Genomic DNA, 13,828 nt, shown 5'->3' on the forward strand with positions numbered 1-13,828 from the left:
AAAGTAAAAATTAAGGGACGTTTCACGTTTTTCAAGCTAAACAGGTTCGACCGGTCCGGTTATGGAAACAACATAAAATCATTTACAAGCTGTTGATAGGTTGATCACATCAAACTCCAGTCATTAAATTAAACTCCTTGAATTTCGACTATGTCAATGGGAACAAGGGAAACTGATGCTTGTGTGACCTTCAATGATATAGAGATATATCCAGATGTGGGTTCACAACTCTTGTGATTCAGAACAACATTTATCCATTATATATGATTACTTTAATAAGAATTATTCTATACATTGACCCATTGGTCATAAGAACGTCATGGATTATTTTTTATTGCACCATTGAATCATGATAAGAGCACGTCTATGATTCCCTTAGTATCAATGATAGTGTCTGCAAGAACTAATGAGTTATAGTTAGCGTACATGCAACCCATTTATCTCATATATCCGGATCTAATATGCAAGCATTGACTCATTGAGGGTTGCACATGAATTCGATAATGATTTAACATATTTTTAACATACATAGTGGCATCACATGTGAAACTACGCAACTCCTTTACCCTAAAGCATATCTCATACTCTGGTCAGAGATTTCAATCAATATTATGTCATAATATCATATAGGATACAACTCCCGTAAGCAAGCGATGAATCTCCGAATACAATGCTCATTATCCTATATGCATCGCGATTACACACAATCTCACCACCTGATGACCTTTACGAATTCAAAAATAAAAATAAGTGCAGACCTAGAATGTAGAGCCTCAATGTTGTCCCAAATCATAAGGATTAATAGTGTAGAAATATGACCACAAACTTATTCATTCGATTAATGGTAACGACTTGGAAAGTTCGCCAGATGGTTGTTTAATGAACTCATCATGTTAGCACACATCTATACATTTGAACATCTATATGTCCCTACCAATAAAAAGTTATACACGACATCAAAAATTTCAATCTCGAGCTTGAGCGATCTTTATCCTTTATCTGGGTGCTCCAATTGAATAGAAACACAATTTAGAATATACATTAATTAAAATATGTGTTTCATGATCGCCATCATATATGAGATCTCATATTCATGCACTATAGTATATTCAAGGTATTTATCTATGCAGCTGGCATGATTATAGTTGTATACCATTAGTCCTTATGATCGGGGACAACATTGAAGCTCTACATATTAGGGCTTCACTTTGAATCGTTTACCAATCCATGTGGGTATTCGATGGCTAGATTGGGTGTATTTACAACATATATAGGTGCCAATATATTGTAGGTGGGAATTCATCACTCGCCTACGAGCTCAGATATCCTATGTGATCTGATGAGACAATAGTGTATGTAATTTCTAGCCAGAGTATTATATGTGCATTATTTAAAGGGGTTCTCTAGTTGCACATGTGATGCCACTTTGCATGCTCAATGATATATCACATCGTTATTGAATTCGTTTGCAACCTCAATGAGCCAATGATTGCAGATTCGGTTGTGATATATGTGATGAACAGACTCTATTGTATGCTAAGAAAAATTGATTGGGTCTTGTAGAAAATATATGTGATACCTATAGAATCATGAGGCAATGATTTTAGATGCTTTTATCATGATTCAATGGGTGAGAAATTCTGACCTTCGTATTATTAATGTGTTGATGCATAGAACGAGGCTAGTTAGGGTAAGACCATATAGGGTAAATATGTTTACACGAATCACAATGATTTGTGAACTCACGATTAGTTTTATCCCTAAAATATTGAAAGAGACACAAGTATCGGTTTCACTATTCCTATTGAGATAGTCAAATTCAATGAGTTAAATTCGGCGACTGAGTTTGATGTGATCAAAAGTTTGATTTAAATATGTCTTGATCTTGCTGAAAATGTTCTTGTTAAAGCTCTTGTATTGGATATCATTGGCCACATTGTCCAAGTTAACTTTCTCTTTAATTTTGCCATCCATTTTTACTAGTGTTTCTCAACCATTCACCCTCAGAAATTATCGAACCGTCAGTGATGACATACCACATGTCATCATCTTGTGAAACCTAATGTGCTTGCATACGAATCTTCAAATCATCATATTCCTATTTTGAAAATATAGGAATCTTGTTAGTATATAGTTATCAAATTTCAAGAAGAATTCATCTCATACCGGTTGTTGTAATCAAATTCGAGTTTCGAGAGATTTGAATAAAATCTTTAAAATATTTTCTTTGAACTTGAGCTGTTCCAACAGTTTTTAGACTGTTAATATAAAGATTCTTTAACGAAAAAATTCATTGGACCACTGAAAATAACTAATGATAAGATATATATTAAAGCAAACAATAATTAACAAGTAACGGTTGGATAAAGATAATCAATAATGTAAAATGCGTAAAGTAAGTGGGATATATATTTATGTATGTTTGGATAAACACTCATATGTCACCATATCTTCCAGTTAGGAAGGAATCCATTAAACGACTTTGTTTTACAACTTCTGGTAACAACTCAATTCAATTAGGACGTATCACTGCCTAAGTTGAAATTCTTAGTTATCACTTTACAAGATCTGGATATTTAAGAATGCTCGGTTCACCAGACAACAACACAAAAACCAACAGTTGTTTTGAATGGTTTGAGTTGGTAGGATAGAACAAAGTGATCCTTGAAAGATCTGGTAAGTTCTGATATGTATGTGCCAAGTGAACAGTTTGAAGTATGATCTCTTGAGTGTGATAAGAAATCTTGAATGAATGTAGACTTGAAAGATATAAGCTTGTAATCGTGATGCAACTGAATTTGTTCTTTAATCTAGAGTGTGCATATTTATAATTGAAAATTTCCAACGATCGAAAATGCTTTTCAACAATAATCTATACCGGTATCCAACAGAATAGTCTTGCTGCTTTCGGTCACCATATATAATATTAAATGTTCATTGAATGTTTCTTTGCTTTTACAAAGAGTATTGCTTGTTATTGTTAATATCGATAGGGTTGACCCGTCTCACAAGAGGCTTACTCAATCACTAAAACAAGCCAACAAAAATATCCAATCCACTCTAACCACTAAAGAACATTTAGATGACTCTAGGGTTTTTTGTGCAAAAATTTTATATCATGAAATATTTAAAAGTTAACTTTTGGGGAAAAAAACTTTAAATTTATCTAAAAAAATAATACTTAATCGCACTTTTTCACGCTTTTTTTGAAGCATAATATGGTCAACCTTAGGTTAACTATTTTTTTTAAACACTTTTACCCGAATAATGTTCTTTTATTCACGTTTCATGGTTAATCACGTTTAATCAACACGTTTTAGAACACCGATGAAAAGCATGAAAGACGACATAAAAGATACAATTTAAATCATATTTTTACTTAATATGATTTTTAATTATCTTATCTAAATAATATATAAATAAGACATAAGCATTAAATACACTGGCGAAAGACTTACACACGATATGTGTGTAAAATAATAACTTTTACGTATATGAATCATGATCATTAATATATCGAGTTGGTTCATAAATTTTTGTTATTTTTTAATTATTATTTGGATAACGATAATGAAATTATATTAAATATATAATTTATAGAGATAATATGTGATTTTTTTTTAAAAATTTTAAATTAGATTAGTTATTATATTTATGGGTAAATTACATGAAAATATTAGTTATCTAAATGTATAAAATATTTTTGTAAAAACTAATTGGTGTCACAAAATCAGACCACTAAAAACCTCCCATCTTTATATATAAAATAGATAACAATGAAAAGTATCGATATGTATGAAAGCATGTTAATCAAAGTATGTCGAAACAATGACTTGAAAGTTATTAATCGTGAGACCGTCTCACACAAATTTTTGTTTAAATTTATTACCCAACTTATAGTCATATGTTTTTTGTTGTTTTCATGTAACGGAGGATTTTTTTTATGTTTAAAATTTCAGGTACTCGAAACAACCCGAATTTTTTCGGGTACTCAAAAGTGTAGGGAATTTTTTCAGATCAGGTTTGGGTAGTAAAAATTCTACCCAAAAAAACCTGAACCTGAGAAACCCGGGCTGATGCCCACCCCTTAATTGTAAGTTGGATTGAACAAGATGATACTAAATAACTCCACGCACTATGTCACGACCAAGAAAATAATGAAGAAAAAATGAAGCAGACTAAATGGTACAAAAGTACAATTAAACTTGAGACTCGGAAGCATCTCAACATGACATTGATCTCACCAAGTTCTAAATGGTATTCTTACATTGTGGCATAGAAGGAATGGATTTTTATGCTATATACAGGTACTGCATTGAGAAGTACAAAAATATTGAATCAAGAATATCATACATAAATAATACAAGTCACCAACTTTGATGTCGAACGAGAAAAGAGAGAGGACGAATTACCAGAATTCAAGAATTTCGTCCTGTCTCGTCGAGCATCATCCCTTTAAGACTTTTAGCCAGCCAGATAGCAGTATCTCGCGGAGAGACCTTTTCCCTTCCAAAAGGCTTCAAAACAACAGTGAGTTCTTCAAGTCGATTCTCCTGAAGCAAGTCGGCAGACAATTCTAGAAGTCCTTCAAGTGCTTCTGCTCTTTGCCTGAAAGAATTGACATCTAACGTTTCCTTGGCTCGTGGTTCCTCCAGTGTCGGAAAAGAGTTGAGTTTTGATGGTTCGAAAGAATCTTGATTCATGTTAGTCATGTCTATTTCCTTGGTGATTGGATCTTCAGAGAGACTTGGATTAGGAATCTGATGATATTCAGGATACGCCACTTTCTCCGAAAAAATAGATGGTTTTGAAGGTGATGAAGAAGATGGATCTTTCGTATCATACTCATCTTTTACCACATTTATCAGCTTACCTATATCCATGTTGCTCTGGACATTTTCATGTAATGTATGATCAGTTCCAACTCGGAAACTACTGTGACGAATCACATGTATCACTTCATCAAAAGCTGGGGGGAGATGAGTACCGGCTTGTTTTTCATTTACTGCATTTTGCACAAGAATTCCGTTTCCTGGCAGCAAATTCTTCTGGTTTGATGAATTTAGTTCCTTCACCATGAACTTATCATCACCACTCGGTGTTGAAATGACATTTGACAAGGCCAAACGATCAGCCATACAGCTAGGACTGATAGTTGAATTATCTTCTCTTCCTGCAAGTAAATTTTTGGAGCTAGACAACGAGATTTCCATAGATACATTGGAATTCGTATTCTCACGATCAGAGTGTTTTTCAAATGTTCCTGTGGAGCATACTATAGATTTGTAGTTATTACCATTGCCGTTCTTGGAAGAATTTTCTAGTCTCTCTGAGTGTGATGAGGAAGAAGTCGACCAGCTCGGCCTAGACTCATTGCTATCAATCTCAGTTTCTTGCTGATGAGTGGTTTGGAAATTTTCAATCCTTTCTACTGGCAACAAAGAATCGACAACTTCAATTTCCATAGCTTGCCCATGACTCGCAGTTGCCAGTTTTGACAAGCTTGGATAAGGAGTCTTCAAAACATCACAAATCTCAAGTCTTTGAATTGACACAGAAGATGAAGCAAAATTGCAGCTCTCTTTCTGAAGCTGCTGCATAATTTCTCTTGGAGTATGCAAAATTTTCGAAGCTTCAGGTCCTGGAGCATCATTAAGGCCGATCTTTTCATTATAATTAACAACAATAGGAGGGTCACATCCCAGTTGCCTTATCCGTGCAGGAAATGATGGTTGTCTATGCGGACCAGGAGGGGTTTTAAGTCTATTCTTTACAGAGACTACATCTTCTGCTGCAGATTTTACTGGAGCAGAAGGTGGGAGTCCTTCACGTCGAGCTTTGGTCTTCGGAGGACATTCTGAAACAGGTAACTGCAAAAGGCAATGACTAAAATTGAGCAAAATAGATGGTTTGAAAATATTATAGAGACCACATCTGAGGTTTAATGGAAAACCGCAAAAGCCTCAGACATTTGGAGTAAAATGACATGATTACCACCTGATGCTTCAAAGAATTAGTTCCCTGTGCTCGTTTAGCAGAATCAGAATTCACCCTTGTTGCTGCCCCAGGAGGTGCATTAGCCTTGAGACCAGAGTTGCCAGGGGCTAGTCTAGTGATTCTAGGAGACGCATCAATATGAGTTCTTTGGTTAACTTTCACAGAGTTGCTTCTCATTGGAGAACAATTTTCTCGGTTTTTTCCTTCTTTTAGAGCCATCATAATGTTTTTAATCATTCGTGGTGGTTTAAATGAAAACTCCACCTCTTGTATACAATCACTCAAGCCACGATCATCATCAATAGAAGCCGAATCCGTATCAGTAGCTTTATGGTCGCAATTGACCATTATGCCCTGCATACTCCTTTCACACGAGATCAAGCTGTCTCTATCACTACAAGAACTGTTGCTACTTTGACTTTCAGCCACGTTCTTTCTACTGTCACAAGGTGTGGTAAAAGGTTTCTCGGGATTACAGGATGGACGGTACAGAGCAACATAGGGCTGTAGATATGGATGCTTCAGAAGTTCAGATGCCTGACACGTGATGAAATTTAAGTTAGGCGGATTAAGGATAATGCTAATGTGTGTGAAACTCGAACTGGTTTCTAAAAGTTCTTACACTCAACCGATGCTCGGGATTTTTTCTCAGCATGCTCTTGATAAGTGTTTTCCTGTTGTATCAATAATATCTTTAATTATTTCCATATACATCAAAATATGCATGATTATGAACCAAACTTAGATTTTGTCATAGGCAATAGTTTCTTACGACAAATTATTCGGTAATAAATAGGTCTCATAGAGTCATAGTACAAATGATATTAAATTATTTAGACATTCAAGGGTAAATCAATCAGACCAGTTCAAAAAAACAGAAAAGAAAGCCCAAACAAAAGGCATGCCACAATGAAAGAAAATACCCGAGTAATTAGGTAAACAAAAGCACACACACTATAGCAAGATTCAGTACACTTACAAAGTTGGTGAGTAACAGGAAGGCAAAGGGCCGATTGAAGATCGGTTAATCTTGCTTATTAAGCCTGCCATGTCCTGAATGAATGAGAAAGAGGTGAAATATGTAACTTGTTTTCAACAGCAATGATTTTCTCATAAGTGTTTCTTCAGTTAGATCTTTGTGGCTTCTGCAGCTCTAGAGGCAAAGAATCATAAATAAACAAATATGGGAAAACTTACGAAGGCCTTGAATGCAGGACGATGAGCAGCCATTTCATAAATACAGCAGCCTGAATGACAGAACGAGCATCAGAATAAATGAGTAAGTTGAACAATATGTGATTCAGCCATTAACGCTTACATATACTACAAAATCGCAAAAAGCTGAAATTCTTGTGAATTATTAGTCCAGAATACAACATCACAGCACTGTACACGTAAAAATATGTTGAGATATATTATTAGTGGGATAAAGACTTCTGTGTTGTTGTTCTAATAGTAACTATGACCTTTGTGCACATCTTACATACCGAAATATATTGGGCCTAGACCAAAATATGTCGAAGGACCCAAGTCTCCTATATCTCAAATTATTGGAATAATCTAGGAAGGGGGAGGGAATAAATAGAGAAGGATTTGTTAGGAAGCCTAACATTCTCGATCATTTTGTTGTTAGGCTTAGCTTGTGCTAGGGGCAAGAGGATTGTCGGTCTTTCACTCTTTCTCCTGTAAAGGACTTGTTCCATGGCTGAGTTTTATTACTATCTTTGTTTTTTGTGATTCCTTGTTTGATCAGTGTTCTCGTAACAGCACATGTAGGAACTTTCCTACTTCGAAGTGTTTGGCAGTGGCCATGTCTCAGGTTAATCAAGACAAAGCAAGTACGATCACCATCCTTAGTCAAAGTACATAAAGATGAAAAGTGTGAGTACCAAGGGACCATATATCAGATTTAAAACCATAGGGAATATCTGCAAGAAGTTCAGGGCACATGTAATTGGGAGTTCCAACAACCTGCGTAGAAAAAACAAGACAGCGATAAGAATATCAAAAAATTTAAACCCTATTGTAACACAACTATTTACGAGGGGAAACAATATTATCATTTGGTATCATAGTAGAAAACCACTTCATGTTTTTCAAGAAATTGAAGTAGATGCACTAAAAGCTACAAGTTTTGTTTACCAGATCAGTTATTTCAAGTGTTTTTATAATTTACAAAGCCCTTTTCTAAAACACCTTCTTTCTGTAACCAAACAAAATCCAAGCACTTACCGAAGAAGCCAAATCATCTGCCTTCAAAGTTTTAGCAAGTCCAAAATCACCTGCTCAAATGAAAGGATTGTAAGAAAACAATTAATTCATACAGAGGCAAACACTGAATGAAGATATACAAATATAAAAAAAAAAAAAATGAAAGTGAGACACACCGAGTCGAACATCTTGATCTTTCATAAGAAAGATGTTAGAGCACTGCCAAGAAAGTGGAATAGGATCAGTCAGCAGAATTAGTTCAGAGACTACATGAACTTAAACAAACAATAACCCCAGTATTCAGATCCGCACTTTAAGGTCCCGGTGTAGAACAAAATTGGAATGCAGATATTCCACTGCCAATAGTAGTTGAGTGAACCACTTCAATAGTTTCTGTACATTGTACAAAATTTAACATTATTGAACTACTTAATGAGAAGACAGAAACCGAGCAGAAAAAAAGAATGTTCTACACAATAAAAACAAAATAAATGTATCCCATAAAATATTGCAATAAAAACCAAAGAACTTCAAGAACTCAAACCTCCTCAGGGAAGTATTGTCCATTGGCTCTTTTCATCAACTCGGCGCTATTGTAGGTAAACATTTAGAAATGGACAATGAAACTTTGTTTAGTACTTTTCAGATAATTGATTCTGAGTAAAACTTACATGTCACCGCCCTCACAGTACCCAGTAATTATGCAAACATAGCAACCCTGCATTAGCATTTGGAAATTTAGAGTAAAGTAGAAATAATGACATATTAAATTAATATTTACCGGATCAATATGTGGGGAGATTAAACAAGAAATTAGAAGCCTCGATGTCCTTACCTTCTCCACCCAAGCTTCCTTGAACTCAACAATGTATGGATGTTGTAACCGAGCAATTAAGGCCATCTGCATATTCACAAACCAAAAGATCACTCTTGCATTTCAACATAACTGAAGCATCATATTCATACACACGAGCATATGAAAGAGGATGAATCAGTCCCATTTTCAAGACCAACTAAGTGAGAAATCCGGTGATTACATTGATATTTCCAAACAATTACCGAACCAAATTACCCCAAGTAAGCATCAAGATTTCAAAGATCAATACTAAGGATGCCAAACAGGTAAAACGTACCAAACAACAGAATCAAAAGAAGCAATCAGCAAACATTCTAACCAAGTTGATATAAAATATAAATGACATCAACTATCAACGTACCTCTTGATGAGCTGATCTCCTGCAACGTTCCGTTTGTCGAGCCAATCGAATCTTCTTAAGCACATACCTGTGTTATGTCGTTTCCCAGTACACAGAAATTAAGCAACTAAAAACATCTCAAAATTTTTTCAACTAACAGGAAAAAATTACAGTAAAATCTTGTAAAAAAACGAATCAAAATAACTTCTTTACAACCCGCAAACTCATACCTTCTCTTTTCCAATTTGTGATTGACCAAAATTGCTGCACCAAAAGCTCCACGGCCAATCTGTTCCATTAGCTCATACTGGTCCATTCTTGACTCCATCACCCACAAATCTTAAAGCCCAAACGACAATTTCACTATATTTCAACTCATAACGTATACACACACACACACACACACAGAGAGAGAGCCAAGAAAATGGCAATCTCGATTCGTCCAAGTTCACATACACATACACATATTGAACACAATGAAACCGCTGTATCAGATCTTCTCCTTCTCCATCGACCCCATTCGCATCTTAATTCCCCAGAAAAGACCCACTAACAGAAGCATCACAAAGAACATCAACGTGAACAAACGCAAGCACTAAATCCTTGAAAATGAAGAAAACAGTGAAATGCAATAAAGATTAATTATTTTTTTAATGGGTTACACAATCAATGAAAGCAAGGGAGCGAGACTACTCTTTATGTTATTTTTCGTATTTTATTCTTTTATGGTATTTAATTCCTTTTTTGTCATCGAATGGGGGAGACCCCGCCAGTCTTTTTATCACCTTAATTTCACCAAGTCGAGGATTTAAAATTGGTTTAGCAATTGATAATAATGAGATTTATGAATGGTAGGTTCAAAAATTACACCTTTCCAACTACATTTCTTGAATCCCTTAGTCATGGACAACGGTGACAGGAGTTGTTGTTCACTGCAAGAACCCATATCATTTCTGCCGTATCTTCTATGAGCTGTCATTGCACTGAAATTGAAACTTAACCTGAACAAAGGGAATGTTTGGAAAAAGTTTCTACAATTTTTTTTTTACCAGCTTTAAAGATTGATAATGGACCTCTCGAGGCCGGACACAGAAAAACAAAGTTAGATGACAAAAAAAAATATTAAAAATTTTCGGAAACAAGAGAAAATTTTAGATTGAGAAATGAAAACAATATAATTATGTGTAGTCTATTATCCTTTAAAAAAAATTAGTAGATCTCTTGTGAGACGGTCTCGTGAATTTTTGTCTGTGAGACGGTCAACCCTACCGATATTCACAACAAAAAGTAATACTCTTAGAATAAAAAGTAATAATTTTTCATCGATTACCCAGATAAGATATATGTCTCATAAAATACGACCCGTGAGACCTTTTCACACAAGTTTTTGTAAAAAAAAATTGAGAGGGTGGCTACACCCACCGACTCTTTCTCTGGACTTGTTTCATAAAGTTTTGAAAATTCAAATTTTTTTTCCAGAAACAATCACATGATTTGCGTGTGTTTCAAGGATAGATATGATCATATCTACTAATTATATGGTACGCTAACATTTTAAAGTGTTTGAAAAATGAAAACCATTGAATAACGTCGGTGTGCTTACTATTTTTTTTTCTCCCATAAATGAGTTAAACATCATGAGATAATGTCGAAATTATACTTATGTATATTATTATTATCTGTCTATGACAATAATTATCTTTACTGAGACTATTATCAAAATGTGATATTATTATAAGATTTAAACTTTTTTACATTTTCTTGTCATAGACAATTATAGTTTGAGTAGGTCTTTTGTGATACGGTCTCATAAATCTTTATCTATGAGACAGATCAACCCTACCGATATTCACAATAAAAAAATAATACTCTTAGCATAAAAAATAATAAATTTTATAGATGAACCAAATAAGAGATCCATCTCACAAAACACCCGTGAGACCGTCTCACACAAATTTTTGTCATTCTCTTATTAACTAAGTTTTGGAAACATATACTTATTTTTAAAATTAATTAATTAAACAAAATCTGGAGGGGACTGCCAACTTGCCGACAAATCCCACGGCCAGCGGTCAACGAAAGCCGCTAAAATATAGGATCACCATCATAGCCGTTGGTTAGGAATCAACAAATTTAATCTTGGCCGTCAGCTGATAATCGTATATCACTGTACAGATTAAAATTTAGTTTTGTATATTAGTCAAATTTCAATTTACTATATTATATTTATTTTTTGATAATTTTGGTTTTTTTTTGATGAGATACTAAAATTAATGTTGACGTGTATAATTTCACATTTACAATCTCGAGAAAAACTAAAATTATAAAATATCAGAAAATATATGTCTAAATATTAATGGGTAATTTGTAGAAAAATACATCTGTCCAAGATTTATTTAAGATTCAGTACCCAACAGTTTTTTTTTGTATTTTAGTACTTGACAAAAGACCAACTTAGTTTTTAGTACATATTTCATGCATTTTTACATTTTTACCCTTTTAATTAATAAAAAAGTATATAAATATTTAATTTTGTTGGACATCTTCTCTTTCCACTCATCAATCCCGATGCATTAAGATGACATGTATATTTAATTTAAATATTTTTTATTAAAAAAAACAAATTCACAACTAATTGAATTTGAAATACTTAGTTTTACTTGTGAAATACTTAATTTCAATTTTAAAATACTTGATTCAGTAGATGAAATACTCAGAATGTTTATTAATAACTGGATATTCGAACATGCATTTAAAAAAAAAAACAAATTCGCAACTAATTGAATTTTTTGAAATACTTAGTTTTACTTGTAAAATACTTAATTTCAATTTTAAAATACTTGATTTAGTAAATGAAATACTCAGAATGTGTATTAAAAACCTGGATATTCGAGTATGCATTTAAAAAATAAACTTTTCGCAACTAATTGAATTTTTGAAATACTTAGTTTTACTTATGAAATACTTAATTTAAATTTTAAAATACTTGATTTAGAAAATGAAATACTCAGAATGTGTATTAAAAAGCAGGATATTCGAATATGCATTTTAAAAAAAAAACAGATTCGTAACTAACTGAATTTTTTGAAATACTTAGTTTTACTTGTGAAATACTTACTTTTAATTTTAAAACTACTTGATTTAGAAAATGAAATACTCAGAATGTGTATTAAAAACTGGATATTCGAATATGCATTTAAAAAAAAAAACAAATTCGCAACTAATTGAATTTTTGAAATACTTAGTTTTACTTGTTAAATACTTTATTTTAATTTTAAAATACTTTTTTTAGTAAATGAAATACTCAGAATGTGTATTAAAAAGCTAGATATTCGAATATGCATTTAAAAAAAAACAAATTCACAACTAATTGAATTTTTTGAAATACTTAGTTTTACTTATGAAATATTTAATTTAAATTTTAAAGTACTTGATTTAGTAAATGAAATACTCAGAATGTGTATTAAAAATCTGGATATTCGAATATGAATTTAAAAAAAATCGCAACTAATTGAATTTTTTGAAATACTTCGTTTTACTTATGAAATACTTAATTTTAATTTAAAAATACTTGATTTAATAAATAAAATACTCAGAATGTGTATTAAAAACCTGGATATTCGAGTATGCATTAAAAAAAAACAAATTCGCAACTAATTGAATTTTTTGAAATACTTAGTTTTACTTATAAAATATTTAATTTAAATTTTAAAATATTTGATTTAGTAAATGAAATACTCAGAATGTGTATTAAAAAGCTGGATATTCAAATATGCATTTAAAAAAAATCGCAACTAATTGAATTTTTTGAAATACTTAGTTTTACTTATGAAATACTTAATTTGAATTTTAAAATACTTGATTTAGTAAATGAAATACTCAGAATATGTATTAAAAACTGGATATTCGAATATGCATTTAAAAAAAACAAATTCACAACTAATTGAAATTTTTGAAATACTTAGTTTTACTTGTGAAATAATTAATTTCAATTTTAAAATATTTGATTTTGTAAATGAAATACTCAGAATGTGTATTAAAAAATTGGATATTCGAATATGCATTAAAAAAAATCGCAACTAATTGAATTTTTTGAAATACTTAGTTTTACTTATGAAATACTTAATTTTAATTTTAAAATACTTGATTTAGTAAATGAAATACTCAGAATTTGTATAAAAAAACTGGATATTCGAATATACAACGCAAGTTCACCAAATGCTCGCATTTCCATCCAAGATCCATTTGGATGACATGTTCATTTCATTTAATTATTTTTTTTATTGTTAAAAAAACAAATTAGCAACTAAGCATTGAACTTTTTCAAGTACTTAGTTTTACTTGCGTAATACCTAATTTCAATTTTAAAATATTTGATTTGGTAAATGAGATACTCAGAATGAGTATTAAAATACTGGAAATTC

At 32.4% G+C, this 13,828-nt stretch overlaps 1 protein-coding gene across 2 annotated transcripts; it reads right to left on the reverse strand.

Moving 5' to 3' along the window:
* Window positions 1–4,194: 4,194 nt before the first annotated feature.
* LOC140834091 (serine/threonine-protein kinase Nek5-like) lies at window positions 4,195–10,398 on the reverse strand. Of its 2 annotated transcripts, none has more exons than XM_073198726.1 (15): window positions 10,275–10,398; window positions 9,635–9,743; window positions 9,426–9,492; window positions 9,044–9,109; window positions 8,880–8,926; window positions 8,753–8,798; window positions 8,521–8,601; window positions 8,385–8,427; window positions 8,230–8,279; window positions 7,887–7,968; window positions 7,195–7,244; window positions 6,977–7,050; window positions 6,620–6,671; window positions 5,998–6,534; window positions 4,195–5,870 (listed from the first exon to the last, which is right to left on the reverse strand). In XM_073198726.1, exons 1-15 carry the CDS (start codon window positions 10,381–10,383, stop codon window positions 4,419–4,421), a joined length of 2,865 nt encoding a protein of 954 aa, XP_073054827.1. In that variant the 5' UTR covers window positions 10,384–10,398; the 3' UTR covers window positions 4,195–4,418. The 2 variants fall into 2 exon arrangements, with proteins under 2 accessions (XP_073054827.1, XP_073054828.1); XM_073198727.1 differs by lacking the exon at window positions 10,275–10,398 and adding an exon at window positions 9,867–10,118.
* Between the last annotated feature and the right edge of the window lie 3,430 nt (window positions 10,399–13,828).

Source organism: Primulina eburnea, chromosome 6 (assembly GCF_022965805.1).
Source record: "Primulina eburnea isolate SZY01 chromosome 6, ASM2296580v1, whole genome shotgun sequence".
In the NCBI taxonomy this organism is placed as follows: domain Eukaryota; kingdom Viridiplantae; phylum Streptophyta; class Magnoliopsida; order Lamiales; family Gesneriaceae; genus Primulina; species Primulina eburnea.

What these genes read in the sequence shown, in the direction of transcription:
- LOC140834091 (XM_073198726.1), bottom strand. Translation starts at nt 10,383, where the DNA reads ATGACAGCTCATAGAAGATACGGCAGAAATGATATGGGTTCTTGCAGT. An exon ending in AGGAAGCTTGGGTGGAGAAG is followed by an intron (nt 8,927 to 9,043) that starts GTAAGGACATCG and finishes ATGCTAATGCAG; the next exon opens with GGTTGCTATGTTTGCATAAT. An exon ending in TCCTGTTACTCACCAACTTT is followed by an intron (nt 6,672 to 6,976) that starts GTAAGTGTACTG and finishes TTGATACAACAG; the next exon opens with GAAAACACTTATCAAGAGCA.